The 19924-nt window shown below is 38.9% G+C and overlaps 1 protein-coding gene across 4 annotated transcripts; it reads right to left on the bottom strand.

The window, feature by feature from the left end:
* Positions 1–594: 594 nt before the first annotated feature.
* Positions 595–19796, bottom strand: tfap2c (transcription factor AP-2 gamma (activating enhancer binding protein 2 gamma)). Of its 4 annotated transcripts, none has more exons than XM_054784385.1 (8): positions 18217–19796; positions 15574–16047; positions 14151–14202; positions 12383–12454; positions 10315–10537; positions 8733–8851; positions 4648–4789; positions 595–4009 (listed from the first exon to the last, which is right to left on the bottom strand). In XM_054784385.1, exons 1-8 carry the CDS (start codon positions 18328–18330, stop codon positions 3721–3723), a joined length of 1485 nt encoding a protein of 494 aa, XP_054640360.1. In that variant the 5' UTR covers positions 18331–19796; the 3' UTR covers positions 595–3720. The 4 variants fall into 4 exon arrangements, with proteins under 4 accessions (XP_054640360.1, XP_054640362.1, XP_054640363.1 ...); XM_054784386.1 differs by lacking the exon at positions 18217–19796 and adding an exon at positions 16325–18092 and having other exon boundaries at positions 596–4009; XM_054784387.1 differs by lacking the exon at positions 12383–12454.
* Positions 19797–19924: the final 128 nt, after the last annotated feature.

The raw sequence follows: 19924 nt of genomic DNA, 5'->3' as shown, positions 1-19924 counted from the left end.
ATATATAAATAAATATAGAAATAAATAATATAGAAATAAATTGATGTTACAAGCCTTGGAGAAGGACAGGATTGAGAAACAACAGCATACTGTATCACGAATAGAGCGTCTGCGTTCACAAACAATACAACAATCCACAAAAATAAGTATGGCCATATCATTTCTGGAAGAAGACATAAAATATAAATACAACAACCTCAGTCAAAAGATCATGGATGTCCATAATGGTGTCACAAACACTATGAAAGAAAATAGAGCACTGAGCAAGGATACCAAAGCACTAAGAAAAGAAATGAAGGAGTTGCGAGATGAAAACGCAAACTTGTGCACTGCTCTTAAGGAGGTTAAAACCCCTAGACATCATGCAATGATATTAAGATTCTGAAGGATGACATTAAAGAATTATTGGAAGACAACGCTGCCTTGCGCGCTGCTCTTAAGGGAGCTAAAAACCCTAGCGAAGAAAATAGAGCATTATGCAAGGATGTTAGGGCTCTGCAGGATGATATCAAGGCACTATTGGAAGACAATGCTGCCTTGCGCGCTGCTCTTAAGGAGGTTAAAAACCCCATGGAAGTAAATAAAGCAACATGCACCTCAACATTCTACAGGATGATATCAAGGCACTATTGGAAGACATTGCTGCCTTTCGCACCACTCTTAAAGCAGAGAAAAAAAGCAAAGAAAAATATCACTATACAAATGAAAAATAGAATTGACGAGATGGATATGAATGTATGAATGAATGATGTGGTCCTCACAGGGCTCCGAATTACACCCAGGCCAAAAGATGGGGGGAACCACATGGAATGGATGTTCCTTCAACAAAGCAACAGATTGCCAACTTCCTACAATCAAAGGGAGTGGATGTAGACATTAACACCATCCACACCTGCTTCCCACTATATGGCAGAAGTATAATATCATGATAATAATATAATAAAACAAAATGAATTAAAAGTACTCACCCTTCGATGTAGCATAGGTGAATGCGAGGATTCTTGACTTTCGTGCGTGCTTTTTACTCAAAACCTGCTCCCTGTGTACTTTTAATTTATCATAGTTTTATTTAACAGCAATTCATTTTTTGTTAAACTTATAATAGGTACAGAATGTGACATAAAATATATGCCTGTACAGTTACCAAAGGTTTGCATGATGCCTGAAGCCAATTCATTTGCGTCGTTTTAAAATTAGAACAGCTTGAAAGTCGTGAATCCATCACATGACGCCGCCTGGCTTCACGGGGGTTAAAAGCTACACCACGGCAAATAATGAAGCCTTCTGTTCTCCTCACTTTGCTGTTTTATTGAAAGCAAAATGGTCATACACATGACCAATCAGTGAAACAGCGAGGCAGTACCGTGTCTCGCTACACATCATGCTTGAATCACATCTACTTTTTCCTGCTGTTTTTTTTCAAATCTTCATCAAAGTCATCATCATGATCAGCACGCCCGCTTCCTAACCTTCTACTCGATAGAAAACTAACCCGTTTATTATAAAACACGTCATCATATAAACCACACACCAACAAAAACAAACAAAATAAAATATTTACAATAACGACAACAAAAAGAGCCCATTAAATTACAACATAAATTAGAAAATATTTACATATGGGACAGGCGGGTGGATAAAATTCTATATTGGGATTTAATGTCTAATCAGAAAGAAATATGTACAGTACGTCCACACATTCTCACAACACACACACACACACACACAAAGTAAACTCATCATTAGGTCGTTTTTTGTTTTTTTTTAAATACTAAGAGGATGAATACATAACGTGGTAAACAAATATATCACTTGAGATGGGCATTTGACTCATTCCTAACTCACGAATGCATTCATTCAGTGGTTCTCAAACTTTTTACACCAAGTAACACCTCAAATATATTTTGCAAAGGAAAATTGAATTTAAATATCGGAGAATCTCTAATGAATATATTTATTACTATATTGAATTATTTGCTCATATTAGTTTTAAACATGTATGCCTTTCTAATATAATTTTATTTTACGCTGGAGTGGACTCCAATTTGCCTCAACTGTATCAAAGCGCAATTATTCAACAATATGGTGCGGCGGATCCCCGCACATTTGCCATCCAGCATTTACAGCTCTGCAAATTTGCATATATTTGGTCAAAAATATTTTTCATTTTTCTCCGGAAATACACACGTCGTACACCGTAAGTTGGTCATAATTTAAAAATACGTGATAATACAGTAAAGGTACAGTACAGTGCAGATAACACAATACAATGCACCGCACACATGTACCAGTAAGTTGACAATTTTTACATGTTTATGTCTTTATGCTTCACTGGTAATGTTTTTCGTCAAGCGTTGAGATTTTGCAGTTTGTTCAGAGGTCCTTGAACGCACCAAAGCTGTGTGCTTAGACGCATACGTTTGTTTGGTTATGGAAGGAACAGTTAGCATGTTATCGTAAACTGTTACTTCATTCCAACAGGCGAGCAGTGTGGATTATGTAGACGCAGCTTGGAGAAACACCTTCTCTTGCCTGATAGCCTCTAGCCTGACGACCAGGCTGACGACTACACCCAGTGACTCCGATTCCATTTGTTCATGGATCATCTGACATTATTATTCGTTAATGGTGAGTACCTACACATTTTTACACTTTAAATGTGTTCAATATGTATGTGAGGCATATTTTTAGGGCTGAAACCTGGATTGTGTTGCGAGTGAACAATGGCAATTGAAGAGAAAAGGGGAGGATTCCGGAGCTGGCTTGCACTCACTGGCTTGTGGCGTATGACAAAAATGTTATTTGAATTTAATTTCACCAAATAGTATTGGTTAAGGTTTATATTTGTGCGATTATTTGCTCTCCCGACAATTTTGACATAATTTTGTTGGCAATTGTCGCACAAATTCTAACAAAATGTGTCAAAACTAAGAACGTTGTGTAGAGAAGACGTGCTCGACACATCTGGTTAGATTTCATCTAGAACATTTGTGAAGCTTTGTGAAATTGGTTATAAAAACATACATCCATTGAATATATTGTTGATGAACATTTCACTGTTCAACACGGAGCCTATTTAATTTGGACACGTAGTTACTCATATTTAGATGTTAACCATCATATTTTTGGAAGATATTGTCTAATATAATCGGATTTTTGGTTCAAATTGTAAAAAATTCACGAGAAGAATGCCCCGTACAAAAGTTTGAGAATCAGTGAATGAATGGATTCCCGTGTCCATCCATAGTTTTAAGACATGGCAGCAACCCCTGTGTGAACACTGACGAGGCTTCTGTTGGACCCCATCAGACTGAAGGTCAGCAAAGCACAATAACACTGGATCCATCCTGACGTGACGTGGTGCAGCACAAACAATAATCATCTTTTTTTTCTTTTTTTTTTTGAACCAGAGAGAATTGCGTCTCTTTCTCATAAAAAGTGGTCCTTTGTGTTGAGACACAGGAAATCAGAGGATTTGCCTCCAGACAGCACTGAGGAGGAGGAGGAGGAAGGGGAGCTCACAGCATCTTGAAATGATGTCCTCTTGAGGGGAAATAAAAAAACAGCACACCTGCTGTTGTCCTCCACCAGCGTCTCCTAAAGTTGTTTGTCGTGTTAACAGACAGCTCTCCATCGTATAAAAGTCAAAAGACAGAAAGCGTGCGACAACGTGAAGGAGTCTTCTCAGAGTTCATATGTGGATTCTCCCGGGAGAGCGTCTCATTTCCGATGCTTGTCCAGTTTGTCAGCGGCTTTGCTACCGCCGTCTCCCGCCGCGTCGCCGCCAGTGCTCAGGTACATCTTGTCTACCTGTTTGAGGGCCTCGTTCAGGTAGTTCTGCAGCGACGTCATGGCGGCACAGATAGCCGGCGAGCCGAAGCCGTGGCTGATGAGGCTGAAGTGGGTCAGGCACCCCTGGATGCCCGGCTCCAGGATGGGCGCCGGCCGGGAGTTGCCCAGCGGCGAGCGGTCCTGGGTCAGCAGGTCGGTGAACTCCTTGCAGATTTGCCTGCAGGATTTAGGAGGAACTATTACAATGGCCATCGACACTATACAATGATTTACTACATGTGGTTAGTTGGAAAGCTTTGTCTGTTTACCAAAACCACAAATGCATGGTCGTAGACAACCACAATGTATCCCATACAACATTTTCCACAATGTTCTCATGTTTGGAGCCTCTAATTTGAACGTCACAATAAACTGGATGAATATTCGTCACAGAATTAATAATATGGGGCCGCACGGTGGCCTAGTGGTTAGCATGTTGGCCACACAGTCAGGAGATCGGGAAGATCTGGGTTTGAATCTCTGTTGGGCATTTCTGTGTGGAGTTTGCATGTTCTCCCCGTGCGTGTGTGGGTTTTCTCCGGGTACTCCGGTTTCCTCCCACATTCCAAAAACATGCATGTTAGGTTAATTGGCGACTCTAAATTGTCCATAGGTATGAATGTGAGTGTGAATGGTTGTTTGTCTATATGTGCCCTGCGATTGGCTGGCTACCAGTCCAGGGTGTACCCCGCCTCTCATGCTTGCAGAGTCTAGTTAGAATTTGACGTAATAGGATCTATCCATCCATTTTCTATGCCGTTTATCCTCATTAGGGTCACGGGGGTATGCTGACACTGACATTCCGCTGACACTCACTTGGCTGCGAGGAGCATGTTCTTGCGAGAGTTAATCTCGTTGCGCTCCACATGAGGCCTGCCCAGGTACTCTGCGATCGCCTTGGCTGGAAACTCCGTCTCGCACACGTAACCGAAGTCTCTGGCTAAGTGAACCGCTTCCCCTGAGGAGAAAGCAAACAAACAAAAGTGTCATAAGAGCTTCAAATTCAAGAGCGCACTGTCTTAAGGCACAAGGTAATATTCCTACGCATGTGACGTTTCAGAAATCCAGATTTTTTTCCAGACTTGGTAAATACTGTGGTATGAAAAACTGTTTGCCCCTTCCTGATTTCTTATTTTTTGCATGTTTGTCACACTTAAATGTTTCATCAAACAAATGAGTCAATGACAACACAACTGAACAAAAAATGCAGTTTTGAAATGAAACTTTTATTATTAAGGGAGAAAAAAAATCCAAACCTACATGGCCCTGTTTAAAAAGTGATTGCACCCCCAACCATAGAAACCCACCATAAGAAAGGCACTGGGCAAAAACGGCCTGCATGGCAGAGTTCCAAGACAAAAACCACTACTGAACAAAAAAAACATTAAGGCTCGTCTCAATTCTGCCAGAAAACATCTTGATGATCCCCAAAACCTTTGGGAAAATACGAGACAAAAGTTTAAAGCTGTGTGTCTCATTACATCTGGCGTAAAAGTAACGCTGCATTTCAGAAAAAGAACATCATCCCAACAGTAAAATATGGTGGTGGTAGTGTGATGGTCTGGGGCTGTTTTGCTGCTTCAGGACCTGGAGGATTTGCTGCGATAAATGGAACCACGGATTCTGCTGTCTACCAAAAAATCCTGAAGGACAATGTCCGGCCATCTGTTCATGACCTTAAGGTGAAAGGAACTTGGATGATCCAAAACACACCAGCAAGTCCACCTCTGAATGGCTGAAGAAAAACAAAATGAAGACTTTGGAGTGGCCTAGTCAAAGTCATGACCTGAATCCTATTGAGATGCTTTGGCATGACCTTAGAAATGCGGTTCATGCTGGAAAACCCTCCAATGTGGCTGAATTACAACAATTCTGCAAAGACGAGTGGGCCAAAATTCCTCCACAGCGCTGCAAGAGACTCATTGCAAGTTATCGCTGTAGATGTGTATCATTGAAGCTGCAAAAAATAATCAATAAATTGATGATTAATCAATTATCCAATTAATCAACAACTATTTTGGTGTTAGATTAATCATTTTTGATTATAAAATGTAAATGTGAAATCCTCTGATTTGAGCCACACTAATGTGGATATTTTTAAACATTTTCTTAGTCACCCATGAAAGCAGATATATTATCTTTGGGTTTTAGACTATACAAGATATTCACACACATCAGCTTTGACTTTGGAAAACAGTGATTGAAATTTTTGCCTCTTTTCTGATATGTTGAGGGCCAAACCGCTAACTGTGTTTGGGTCGTACTGATTTGGTCTGTCTGGGGCAGAGGTGCGGCCCAGGGATCATTTACGGCCCACAGCTGTTTTTTATTGGCTCCTGGCGCATTCTAAAAATACAGTTGAACAAGTAAACTAAAAAAAACAACAAAAATGGAAAAAAAGAGCAGTAATTTTACAATAATAACAACAAAATATTAGGAAATTCAAGTCATAATATGAGAAAAATAGCATAAATTTGAAATAAGACTAGACTAAAATATGTATTTTTTTTAAAAGAAAGAAAATAATTGTTAGTTGCATCTGTTGTTTCAAGTAAATAAAAAATGGAATTAACCATTTGTTTTCATTATTCTGAATATGTATGCCATTATGTCACCATATCATTTCCAAGGCATTATAGCTAGGTAATGTAGCTCATACAAAGGTTGGAGGAGGATAAGAGCCGAGGGCTGGCCATTCGACTAGTCGATGTTTCAAAATGTTTTCCGGAATGGGTCGCTCACTGTGTGCTCTCAAACAAACATATTAGCTGCCAGAGCAAGCACCTCAGAAAAACAGATCCATCCATTTCTTTTTTGTTAGTTATCCATAATTTTATCTTTTAGAAAACTAAACAGTTGTAACAGTTTTGGAAACATGAATATTTTTCCATACTTGAGTTTTTATTTTCCATACTTTCCAGAACTGGAAATGTATAAAATCAAATTCCATACTTTTCCATACTTGCGCAGGAACCCTGATATTAGCCCTTAGCTCAAAGGGAAGATGACCCGAGATGAATACGTTCCCCTCTTGACTTGCATGATCATGATGGGCTCATGTGGATCAAAACGCGAGCAGAGGGGGTCGCCTAAGGGGTCCACTGCCCCCTACTACATTGGAGGATGCGGGTTACTACTTAGAAGCTTTAAGGTCAGCTGGGCCTCCTGGCGAGATGCACACTGGATAACAAGGCCTGATTGAGCTAGTAAGGTCTCTAAATAACACAGAGCACCCAGACATTCTCAGAGTCATCAGACTGTTTATCAAAATCAGAAAGAATGAAAGAAGAAAGATTCTAACAGTTCTGTGGATTGTCACCCGTGGCTGGTTGATTTTTGTCGGGGTTAAGGTAGGACTTCCAAGCGCTGGAAGCCGTTAAAGGCTGCATGATGATACGGAGAAAAAAGGAGAAGAGCACGTGGTAGTGCAAGACTCCCCCAAGAAAATAATACAATGAATTGGATTGTGTTCAGCATACAATCATAGAAAAAATTATTAGAGCACCTTTGTTTCTTCAGTTTATTTATCCATTTTAATGCTTGGTACAACTAAAGGTACGTTTGTTTGGACAAATGTAATGATGATAGCAAATATAGCTCATAAGAGTTTAACTTAAGAGCTGATATCTAACAACTTCCATTGTTTTCTTGATAATAACCAAAATCACTTAAGTTCTTACATGAATAGCTATAGCATTGTACTGCCAAAAAATATAAAATGTAAAAAAAAAAATCTCCTCCCATTCCGTGTGGAAGTGGTACGTTTTTGGCTTCTTATTTTGTCCTTCTTCACCACCTCCTTTTGAAACCCTTTTTTAAGTTTACAATAAGTCAATTGGAGGCTAACTGTATATGTTTAAAGCAGCGGCTGTCCCTTGTGTCGCAGCAGTGATCCTTACAGTTGGGCAATGTTTTGCAACAAAGAATAATAGGAGTGTAAAGGTGACTACAGCGGTGGTAAAAACATATTTAGAAAGTCATAAACTGGTTTTCTGTGCTCTAACAACAAAAATATTCCATTTATTCATATTGAATCCTATTTCGTGGAAATTGAACTTACCACGGTTGGGTCTGGAACCAATTAACCATGATAAATGAGGGATGACTGTATATTATTATTTTTCATTACAATATAATTATAGTATTTTACGCTTTTTAAAATATTTTTGCATTATTCTGTTTGCTTGTATATATATATATATATATATATACACATGTAATATACCAACATATTGTGAAATATTATAAAGTATTTTGTATATAGTGCAATAATTGATTCCATGCAAAAACAAACAATGGAAAAGCAAACAAGGAATAATGATAAAAATATATAAAAACTATATATATATATACTGTATATATATATATATATATATATTTTTTTTTTTTATTGCTGTTTTTAGTTTTAGCGTGGTTGTACTGACTGATAGTGAGGCATGACCCTCCAACTCAGGTACACAGATTTGCTTCCTTTCTGTTTAAAAGAGGCAGAGAATGCTACTTAAATCTTATTTAATGATAAAATACTAAAAACATCTATCAAAGTGTACTATTTTGTTTTGGATGGAGGTCTGTGCCCTACTCAGTGCCACCTTGTCCTTCTTCCTACTATTGATACGATATTATTGGATTGACTATCGTTGTTGATGTTGTTCAATGCTGTTACAAAAGGACACAGAGTTCCTCCGTTAAGACAAAAGCTGTGCTGCACTCACGTTCCATCACTAAGAATGTCAATGATGAATGGTGTTCAGGGCACGGCTTTGGCCGAGCACATATAGCACTTTTGCAGCATGTAGACTGACGTTCCCGCATTCTCACTTTATTGCAGCGACATTCTAGGCCGAGAGTAATTACAGTTGACAAGGGAGAAGCGTCGCTGAGTGAGTGACATGTCCTACCTTCCACCAGTGAGGTAAGTAGAGTGACGTTGGCCGCCTTCCGTCTTCCAGCAGGCAAGTTGAGCCCAATTTTGTCCAGTTTTTCTCTCAGGGAGCGCCCGCCATTTTTCGATTTGGCTCTACAGAGGCAGAACACACACGCACAAAGAAAAGACACATTCACGTGACTGTCAACCTAACAAAAGTAATCACACAATAAGATGAAGGCACAATAAACGTGTCATTGTACAAGCTTCAAAAATGAAGAACACAATAGTGTTTGTGGCCCATGCTGACATTTGAAGTACAGAGGAAACTCTAAATTGTAAAGTAGCACAAATACACTTTCAATTTGAAGCACCTGACTTCATTTTACACTTGTATGGCAGTTAAGAATGTTGGAAATGTTACTTTGTGTCTTTTATGAAGGCGGAACAGATGATTTCCATTAGTTTGTAAAAAAAACAAATAAGTAAAAAACAATGTAAAAAAAATAAATAAATAAAGGGGAATAAAATGTTTGGATTGATTTCAAGCATTTTTTAAAAAATGGTTAAGTTTGGACCTGCAGCGCTGTCGAAATAACCTGCCAGACGAGCCCTTGCCAGCTCACCCACGCAGAATCTATTAATATCAAATAAATTGCACGTAAACAAGCTCTTTACTTTACCAAAAAAGGCCAAGAGGAAATTAAGCAGAGATATCACCCATACGGTTTGTGTCATCTGCAGTCACACACCAACACAACTCCCTGTGATGGCCGGCATCTTTAAGGGTGTGTGTATTGTTTGTGTGAGTGTGAGTGTGTGCGTGTGCATGCGTGCATGTGCTCTGCCCCTTTGACTTGCCATCCCCCCACTAACGATCCTCCTCCCAGTACTATATGACCTACTTTTAAAAAATGCTTAAACACGGACACATGGGAAGAAGCGAACGTGCACTCCAAGCACAAACTAGCCAGTCAGCGGTGTTGGATAGTGTGTTCTGTAACCTCATACACACACTACATGTGGCATGAGGTCACCTCAGTGCCAACACTCCTGTCAGTGTGGTTATTGTCTGCAGTGGAGTATCACTCGGAAGAAAATCCACAATATCAAACAAAAAATACCATACCATGCAAATACCTTGCAAAAACATACAGTATGTAAATGCTCTATATTTTGTATGATCACCACCAGATCCACATAACTTATTGTTACTGCAGTTTTACTGTTTACTTGTGAGGTGCAATTAGGATAATGGTGTCCAAAGTGTGGTCGGGGGGCCATTGCTGCAGCACAGATCGCTTTTTATTGGCCCCGGCACGGTGTAGAAAACAATCAAAAACAGATCAAAAAAGCACAAAGAAAAGTTTTTTTGTTTTTTTTTACTTTTTACAAAATAAATAAATACAAATAAAAATATAAAGTCTCTGTATCCTTTAATTTTTTTCAGTTTGCAGCCCTTAGTGAAAAAAGACACCCCTGACTTAATTGTTTTAACTGGCAATCCCCTTATGTAATAGTTACACAGTATACTCTATTAACACTGGTTGTTATGATGGAAACGTCCACTTCAACAGACGTCCTTGTGTTACAATTCAAAGGTTTGGTGCTCTGACCTGCGTAAAACTCCGCCCAGCAGCGATGCATTCAGGCACTCCGGCGGCGAAAGTCGCCTCTGGACCTCAGCCACCGTTACTTTGTACTTGGAAGTGGAGCTCAGCAGCGACAGGCGACCGGGGACGGAGCAGAAGACCTCCGTGGGGTTTGAAACCATGCCCAGCAGGGACTCCTTCTGGAAGGGGAGGCCCAGTGCGTTGCCTTTGGGAAGAGTCACAGGCCCTGAGTGGGTGGAAGGATAATGCAGGTGAGACGCTGAAGAGTCAGGATGAGTTGATAGTGACGATGATTCATATTATCTTCTGCTTTCTTAAGGCAAAGTTAAACGTGGTTTCACTTGGCTTTAGAAGGAAGTTGTGCAAAAACTTAGGCAATCACATTACTATTTGAACTGGACATGTCCTTGAGGGTCCCTGAGCCTACATGAGCTACAGGTACATCCCCAAAGGGACACACTTAACAAAAATAGCAACACATTCCACAAACATGGCTGACAAGTCGCGGCAAAAATGCTATATGTTCATGTCATTTGTAAGTTTCATTGTAGGGGGTTTGATGTTTTTTTTTGTTTTTTTTTTAACGAACAACCACAAAAATGTTAATGATCTTCTAAATGTTTTGCCACAAAATGGCCAAAAATTGAATATTGTGCCACAAAAATGCTGCATTTTGGGGGTTTTAGGGTTAGGTTGAATCATGTTTATTATATTCATCAACAAAAAGTTAAAAACAAATGTTGGTTTTCTACTAAATAAAAAGTATTTCTGTTAACACATGCCACAAATATGGCCGCCAGCTTGCTGTATTTTCCTACAAAAATTCTATAGTTACATATAATAACAAAATAGATAATGTTACTTAAGTATTTATATCTTATCTTGATGAAATTCACGAAAGAAAATATGAAGTAACTTCAAAAACTGGTACAAGATGCACTCCACAAACATGGCCGACACGTTGCAGTAAAAATGCAATATTTTGCTCAGAAATGTCCTCTACCAAGATGGCTGACAAGTTGCAACAAGAATGCTAATGCTATATTTGTACATCATTTCAAAGTGGTTAATGTTAGGGGTTGGTATCACATCATCATTCTGTGACATTATTTATTTTATGACAAAAACAAAGCTAAAATATTAGTTTCTTTGTTCCATCAAACTGTAGAATACTCCTCACTGGGGGGAGATGAAGATGGGGAGGGCCACTGAAAATGAACAGTAATCACTGACAATGTACACAACCTGGACCACGTGCAATAATTAGTCTTTTTCCTTTGATTATCATACTGTATTTCATAAGATGATTTTTTAAATTACAGTTTATTATTATTCTGTTTTACTTACACCTGTTTGTTCTGTGTGTGCTCTGTTGCTATTGCTGCTATTTTCTTGTATACTGCATCCGGTGTTCCTACTATTGGAATCTTTGTTTTCCTGAGGGAACACGTCAAGGGGATCAATAAAGTTCTATCTAATCTAATCTAATCTAATCTAATCTAATCTAATCTAGTTATCTTGTCTTTAGGCAACATATTCCACAAACATGGTCGAGCAGTTGCGATAAAAATGCTATAGATTATGCTGTAGTAAGTGATTTTTGCTATTATTAGGAAATACTTTTTTTTTTATTCAATTACAATATTGTCAAAATGTATTAGTTGTCTAATTGATTAAAAAAAAAAAGTGTAAAAGTTCTGACTGGTCCTGGTGTATTTTGCCATGTATGAATGCGACATCGTGTGATTATAGATCATCGTTCTATGATTGCTACTCATCTACGAATAAGGTTGTATTTGCTCTGCCTATTAAATTGTGAAGGTGAAATTGTCAGGGTCTCCTGTGCACAGACATACACTGAACTCCTGCTCTAATATCAGCTAATCAGCCAGCATCCTGAAGGATCGACACTACAACTACAAATATATGTTTATATATTTTGAACGTAGTAAAAAGGCTGAGACATGATCCCCCCCCACATCAGCACTGACAGTCACTGCACACAAAAGGACAATACAGCACACTAAATAAATACACAGCAAAGCTACTGTATATCATTCTTCATCCTCACCCGCAAGGATGCCCCCCTGATAACAAGTCCTCTGTACGCGATCAAGGCTCCTGCCCCCTCGCAGTCCTAATACTGAGACACAAATCACAAGAGTCACATGTGGAGGCTGCATGGTGCACATATAGCTGACGGACTGACTGTGATGTGACGCCGCCGCTCTTTCCCAAACGGAAAGAGAGCCTAGTTTGCCCACAGCATGCCCTTGAGCGTGGGAACAGGACATGATGAGTCATCACTATCGCTCTATCACATTCCAATCTGTCTAGCTAAATTATTTTTTTTATTCATGTTTCCTGTATTTTTATCATTATTACTGAACGTTATCATTTATTTATTATTACTATATTATGACTTAACTTTTTGAAAACCATAACTTTGATATTATTCACCTTTTAGTTTATTAAACGCAATAAAAAACAATCCAATACGGGTCAAGGTATGCTTGATAAGAGGTTAAAAGGAAAAAAGACAACGTCTCAGCTTTGTGGCAATTGAATTCAATCTACTAGATTAACCGCCGGGCCTCGTATAGTCGCGGGGTGCGTGGCCTACAAAACTAAATAGTGCAGGATTAGAAAAGATTGCCATTACCAGTTGTGGCTGTAGTCAACTTCCAATATAGCGGTAGTATCATGAGTGGTCAGCATCCACCGCCTTTATCTACTTTACCTCTGCGTGCACTTTAAAATGCTACTCATGCCTGGTCCTTACCGATATTACAACACTGGTTCTGTTGCTGCTGTGTTGTGCAGTTTAAAAATAATAAGCATGAATAAGTGACAATGTAGTCAAAGAGAGCCATACTTTTGGTTCACTTTCTCATGCACTCTTTTGGATTTCACCCTCTTATTTGTGGTTTAGGCCAATAAACGCCCCAGCTACAATTACTACATTGGTTCGTAATATTCTGCGATATGGACAATATTCCACCTTTTTTTCATAACAGTACAACTTTTTTTTTAATTCTAACTTTTATTTTCGCTGTGACCCTAATATTCCTTGGTAATGTTCCAACGCCAGTAAGTTTTAATTTGGATTTTAACATATATGCCACGGGCCAGTACAATAAACATGTGACCCCTGGGTCGGTCTTTGAAGACCTCTAACATCCAGTACAATGTATGCCAATAAATGATGTTCGGGTCCTGGGTAGAAACCAACATTTAAAACATGTATACTGTTGCTTTTAAAAGTGACGCTGTAATGTGTTAAAGGTTTTGTGATCTAAAACCCACATCGATCCGTCTATGCATCTATCTATCTGTCAACAAAGAGGTTAAGTGACAGTGCATCAGTCTGTCTATGATTAAAAATGTTATTAAACGTGCTGTGGCTCTGACTCAAAGCCTGTCTAATGGACTCCTGATGACAAAGCATGTGGGAATTAAGCATCTCAATCAAAACAGTTCATGTCCCAACAAATGACTAAACTGTCCTTCCCATGCAATGCAAGCCTGCACCCCGCCACACCCCTTCATCCCAACATGGGATCATCTCCTAATTTCCTGATCTGGCACGATGCCGGAAAGATTGTTGGGGTTTTTCTTGTTTTGTTTAGTTTCAAGCACACCCGAACGGGATCAGATGTAGCTTAAGTTAAGTGCATCTCATAGGTAATGGAGGATCATCAACAGAGAGGATGTACAGCAGAACAAGGCAGAGGGTTTACCGTAAATATCCAGCAGTTGCGTGTAATTAAAGCAGCTTAAAGCATATTCCGTCTTTTTTTTCTTTAAGTTGTTATACCATTAACATGCTAGAAACTCACCTTTTTTGATAACGGTCTGATCTGCCATGATAATACTGTGGTCATCTACGTGCTGAGAAAAAGAACAGAAGTGCAATTTAAAAATATGTTGTACATCTTTGTATAACATATAACATACAGTATACGTCTTTGTATAACATGATGTTCGATTTTTTGGTTTTCTTTTACAGAGCGCCACACACAGAAAAATTGAAGGATGCGGGAGCCACTTTAATACATTTTGTACATTAAAGATGCTAAACCCAATCCGGTGTAGGTTAATATATGCTACGGGATTCTAAACAAAACATTTTAGCTTTGTGTTATAGGTGACAAAGCAAATTAGTGTAATATCTAATAATATATCTCATTAATAACAAATTCATTTTCATTCAGAATTTAGAATATACAGGGCCGTCCCTGGCCAAATTGCCCTGATAGCAAAACCTATTTACATGTTTCCCTATTTTTTGGGGCCCAGTCAGTCAGGGGCCCTTGGAATGTCCTAACTTACCCCCCCATACGATGCCCATGATTAGACTCGCCTCTTTTTTTTCCTCTCCTGCCTCGGGGGAACTTGGTGCTCTATACGTGCCACATCCTTTGCGCATTTGCAGAGAATGTGCCCACTTGCACAAAATGAGGCCCCCCATGGATCATGGGGCCCTACGCACAGTGTGTTCCACGTGTAGGGAGGGGAGGCCCCGAGAATATGCCTTGTGCCAATAAAAAAAAAAAAACAAGCTGCGGCCCATTTTTGGGTTGCACTTTGGACAGCACCTGCTATCCATTCATGAGACACTTTACTTTCACATACGCCCTCTCAAATATGCCTTTATAAGGATAATAATGCTCAGTGTTGATACATTTAATGATTTATATTATTGTGGTGGCAGTGGTGTACAATTGCCACATAGTGAGAGCAGTTTCTAATATTTTGCTGGAATGGTAGAAATGCCTCCCTACATTAAAATAAACATATAAAATTACTGTCTTTTCTGAGTTTTGAATACAGTCCTTATAGATGTGCAGGTATTTTCATTGTAAAAAAAAAAGAAAAAAAAAGACAAGATCAAGACCATCTTTTTGGGCTTTATATATATATATATATATATATATATATATATATATATATATATATATATATATATATATATATATATATATTGTTATATATATTGTGTTATAGCTGACATACATTTTTGTTAGTTATTAGGATAAAATGTGCACGTTTTTCTCAATACATTACACCATTTTGCTGTTTTTTTTTTTTTAATATTGTTTTATATCAACAATTTGTTGCAGCCAAATAAATTTGAGCTGTGGTCTACAAATGGCCCCCCGGGCCGCACTTTGGACACAAATTGTAATGTAACCCTAATTATGAAATATTTGAAGTGTGGGTCTCCATGTTTGAAACACTATTCAAGTAACATTCACTGACCTGCACGTCCTCCATCCCATGGCCCATGTCGTGCATGCCCATGTTCTCCCCGATCACCGACGACTCGATGCCGTGGGCATGCGGCGCAAGAAGCTCCGGCCGGCGGAAGCCTTCCCTCCTCACCCCGGAGGAACCGCCTCCCTCCAGGCCCAGGATCTGGCTAGTCAGGCCGCTCCTGCCATGCGCCGCCAGGCCCTCCTGGCTCTGTCGCCCGGGCCACGGCGGCTGCTGCTGCTGGTTGGACGCCGGCGAGGACTGGTGTATGGAGTTGATGCTGAACGGGTCGGCCAGGTGGGAGTAAGGGTCACCGGACTGTGGGTAGGAGATGGGCTGGTATGGGGGAGGAAAGTAGGGCGGCTGGAAGTCCGAGCTGGCCGAGTGTGAGAGGGAGGGAGACGGGCTGTAGAGGTGTTGGCTGACAGCTGGCAGGTGAGGCAGCCGCGGGTTGCCATTGCTGCTGCCGTCGTGTCTCTCCTGGAAGATGAGAATGAGGGATAAATGTCATCAAATTTCATTTTCTTCTAAGAGCATATTTACCATTAAACAGACATTTTGACATCCTGCTCAGTTATTAGCCGTCGTTCAATTTTTAAAAACTTTCCCCGGTCTAAACATGTACTTTTTGTCGTCTTCTACAGTTTTACCCACACTTGTACGTCTTCTGGATTAAAATATAAACTCTCACTCTACAGTTTTAAACTTTCAACGTCACCCCGAAACTTTCTTTTTTCCCCAGCGTCCTTAAACTCACCTCGCAGTCATCCTCATACTTGACGTTGTCGGCTAGTTTCCACAACATGGCGAAACTATTCAAAAACCCCCGCAAGAAAAAGTCAATTAAAAAAGCCGCTTGAGTTAATCCAGGTTGTGTTTAGAGAAGATCGACTTTTTAAATGGAGTGGGGAATAGTTGCCACAATCCACCCCGCCAAAGTGGAGACGTTTCCACTTTGCCACTGATAAATGAGAGAAAATAAAGAAGTCTCTTCTCTTCTCCGTGGCGGCTTGGCGCGTCTGTGGAGCAAGTGGGCCCAGCCGGTGCTTTTTAAGAAACTTGACTCCCTCTTATGGACGAAAACAGCGCAGATACCAAAATGTCATTACGGTTTTGGCTGGAGGTGGGTGTCATCTTGCTTGGTGACGTCACCAGAAAAAAAAAACTTGAATGGGGACATTTCTGATTGGCTGGGGAAAAATGGCCAATCAGACTATGGTCCGTCTGTACGTTGTCAGAAAAGCAAAAACTACTATGGAAAGCCTTTTATGGATGATGTCTTACACTTTTGTCACTTGTTTTTTTTCTACATTGTTATAGTCATTTTTAGGTTGCTGGTGCACACGTGGTTTTATTATTCTACTGCTTGTTTACCTTCAAAATATGACAAGATGACAAATTACCATGTAATACTTTATGATATATTATTGTTAGTCTTGTAATAAAATATGTTGAATGATTTGCAGCCTAATTAAGTACTACATTATTGTCAGATTGAGTGGTTTTCTGGAAGTATACACCATTTATTAACAGTAAAAAAAAAGGTGCAAAGCTTCAGTTTAATAACTGAATAATGAGCATTTAGATAAAGCACTATTTCCGTTGTTGTTGTTTTCTACAAATGTGGTGGTTAAGAGGCCTGGTTCAAGCTGTAATAAGACCTCTGGGGGGGGCTAACTAGCATGCATCATTCCCTTCCAAAAGCAACTCTTTCTTTCTTAACCTCATTAGCATTTTTGGCGGAGCTCAGCAAGGTCCGAAACTAGACTGCATTAAAGCTTCAATATGCAACACTTCAGCCCCCAAAATAGTATTTCCCCCCCTTTCCAACTGCACATTTGTATTTTTATATTTAAATCTCTCACTGTGACACACTGAATAAACGTTAATTGGGTTTTAATTGGGCACCGCGCTGGACAAGTACAAACGTCAGATTGTAATTGGTGAGATTAAACGAGAGACTCAAACAGCCGGACCGACCTGACCCTGCAGAGCATGCATGCATGGGAACAACAAGATGCTCGGCTGGGGTTCGGAGATTAAGTGAAGAAGTGCTTGATTAAAATGTTATTTTACGTCAGAATGGACAGAGGGCAGATTTGGAGGGAGTTATTCACGCTTGGCCTCACGTTTTAAAACACTCTCAAATGCTCCCTTGCTTGTGGCTTTTTAGACATTTTCTTTAGCAATTAAAATAACATTTGTGGCCAAATCTGTATTTTTTTAAAATATATGCAAGCGTTAAAGGTGGGTTTAAATTACATTAGAAGAGACTTAGAGAAATGAAATATACGGACAAGAGACATAAATATGTAAGGTGATTGAAAATTATTTATGATGTATAAAGCTAATAAATTGATTTATGTGGGATTATTTAGTCAAATGATAACTCTTTAATCTATGATTAGCCATTACGATTAAATGATTAATTCTAATTCATGCATCTCCATCGTAATTTAGTGAAGTAATTTCATTTTATTTTAATATAAATTCCAGCATTTTTTTTTGTTGCTACCATTTAGGAGAATAAATCTTTTGCTTTCATCATACAGTCAAAATGAGAAAGTGTGGATTTATTTTAAAATTAAAAAATAATAATAAAAAAAACATTTTAAAAAGCTTTTGAGCGTATTTAAAGTTAAAACTCACCCTCCAGTCTATCCTCTCCAGCACAGACATCTGCAAAGCTCCAGTCTCGGCCAGTGAGTGAAGCCATGAGAGCTTCACATGCTCATCGTCACCTGATGATTGCGCACTGCGCATGCGCCAGCCACCAAACAACACACCTGAGTGGAGCGAAAACCTAATATTCAAGTATTATAATCTTTTTTTTCGTGTGTGATTTTTATCTTACCTTAAAAGAGCAAAAACATTTTTCTTAGTGATCATATTTCTTGTTTTAACGACTCATTTAATTAATTCCATAATTAGCAGCTATTACAGAACGAAACTATTTGACATTAGGTTAAAAGCAAAGGTTAAAAAAACACACGCATTTCAAGATGAGGTAATTCCACCGCCCCCAATCCCTTTACAAAAAAAGCCACATGGCCTCAGGCTGACCAAAAGAATCCGCTTTCAAAAGCCAGGGAGGCTTTTTAAGGACGAAAAAAACGCCGCCTGTTATCTGATCTTCCACAAAACTTTTGACTTTCATTAATGAACACATCAAAAGTGTCGTCACAACGCGGCTATTGGGTATCCTTCTCGAGAGAAATAAGCCACACTTACCTCTCAACTTGTCAAACTGTCAAATTATTCTTATACTAAATTGACTAGTTGAACTGTAAAGAGAAAAAGGAAAGAAGGGATGCATCGGGTAAAAAAAGTGAGGGCAAATACGTTTCTGTGACTGAAGAGCAGACTGTACAACGACTTTAAAGAGTGTTTGTTTTCTATTTATACTGGTAGTAGCCTATGGTTATTTTGAGAAATGAACTAAATATAAACAACATATTTTAGAACAGTATGTACATGTGTCAAAACGTTTAACTGGTACTGTATATTATAAGTGCAAAATATGATATAGTCTATATTAAATATACGTGTTTTTTTTTTATAAAACAGGCTTATTGGTGTAGATGTAGTTTATCCCTCTTTGCTACAAAAAAAACATTTTATTGATAGTTGTTGCCTGCATTTTGTACGTACATTACACTTATGACTTACATTATTTTATCCTCTTATGCGGGCAGTGGCATTTTTTCAGTTAAAAACAAACATGACTTTCCAATTCAAAAAGTCCAGCTGGTAGAGTCATAAATAAGTTATCAAAAGGAATAAACTACACTATGCACGTTTGCAGTTTTTTTTAAATACAGGATGTGAACACCAAATTTGTATCACGGAATGTGTTTATTCTAATGGTAAACGTCATATTAGCTATATTTTTCCTTTTACAATCAAGCCAATGCTGCCCCCTTGTGGTTGTTTTTGCCCAGTACAACCATTCCAGACAATTTGTTGGGTACACTTTTTTTTTTTTTTTACAATTTCAAGAGTCAGACCAGGAGCTTTGTTTACAGTTTACATTTGCCTTTATAAAGATTGATCAATTTTAATTAAAGGCATTAATTAAACAATAAAAATGTTTATTATTGTTGCTGTATCTGACTTTGATAGAAGTGCATTTTATGCGAGTTAATCAGCTACATGAGCGGTAACATATCAAACATGTCAGTAGGAGGCAGTGTAGTTCTACAGTTTAGCTCTGCATGCTTTGTGTAATAAGTGTAGTGTCTTGTTTATTATGTATTGTAGAAGGTTCAGCAGGGAGTTGATGTTCATTACTTTCCATTAACTACTGTGTGATGATCTCATATTGAGGTCGAGAAATCGCAATAAAGATTTACAATAT

This window comes from Dunckerocampus dactyliophorus, chromosome 8 (assembly GCF_027744805.1).
Source record: "Dunckerocampus dactyliophorus isolate RoL2022-P2 chromosome 8, RoL_Ddac_1.1, whole genome shotgun sequence".
In the NCBI taxonomy this organism is placed as follows: Eukaryota; Metazoa; Chordata; class Actinopteri; order Syngnathiformes; family Syngnathidae; genus Dunckerocampus; species Dunckerocampus dactyliophorus.
Note: the sequence above shows the minus strand (reverse complement) of the source record. Positions and strands in the feature narration are given on the sequence as shown.

What these genes read in the sequence shown, in the direction of transcription:
- tfap2c (XM_054784385.1), bottom strand. Translation starts at nt 18,330, where the DNA reads ATGCGCAGTGCGCAATCATCAGGTGACGATGAGCATGTGAAGCTCTCA. An exon ending in TCAGGGGGGCATCCTTGCGG is followed by an intron (nt 10,538 to 12,382) that starts GTGAGGATGAAG and finishes CCACCCACTCAG; the next exon opens with GGCCTGTGACTCTTCCCAAA. An exon ending in CTGGGCGGAGTTTTACGCAG is followed by an intron (nt 8,852 to 10,314) that starts GTCAGAGCACCA and finishes CTGCCTCTGTAG; the next exon opens with AGCCAAATCGAAAAATGGCG.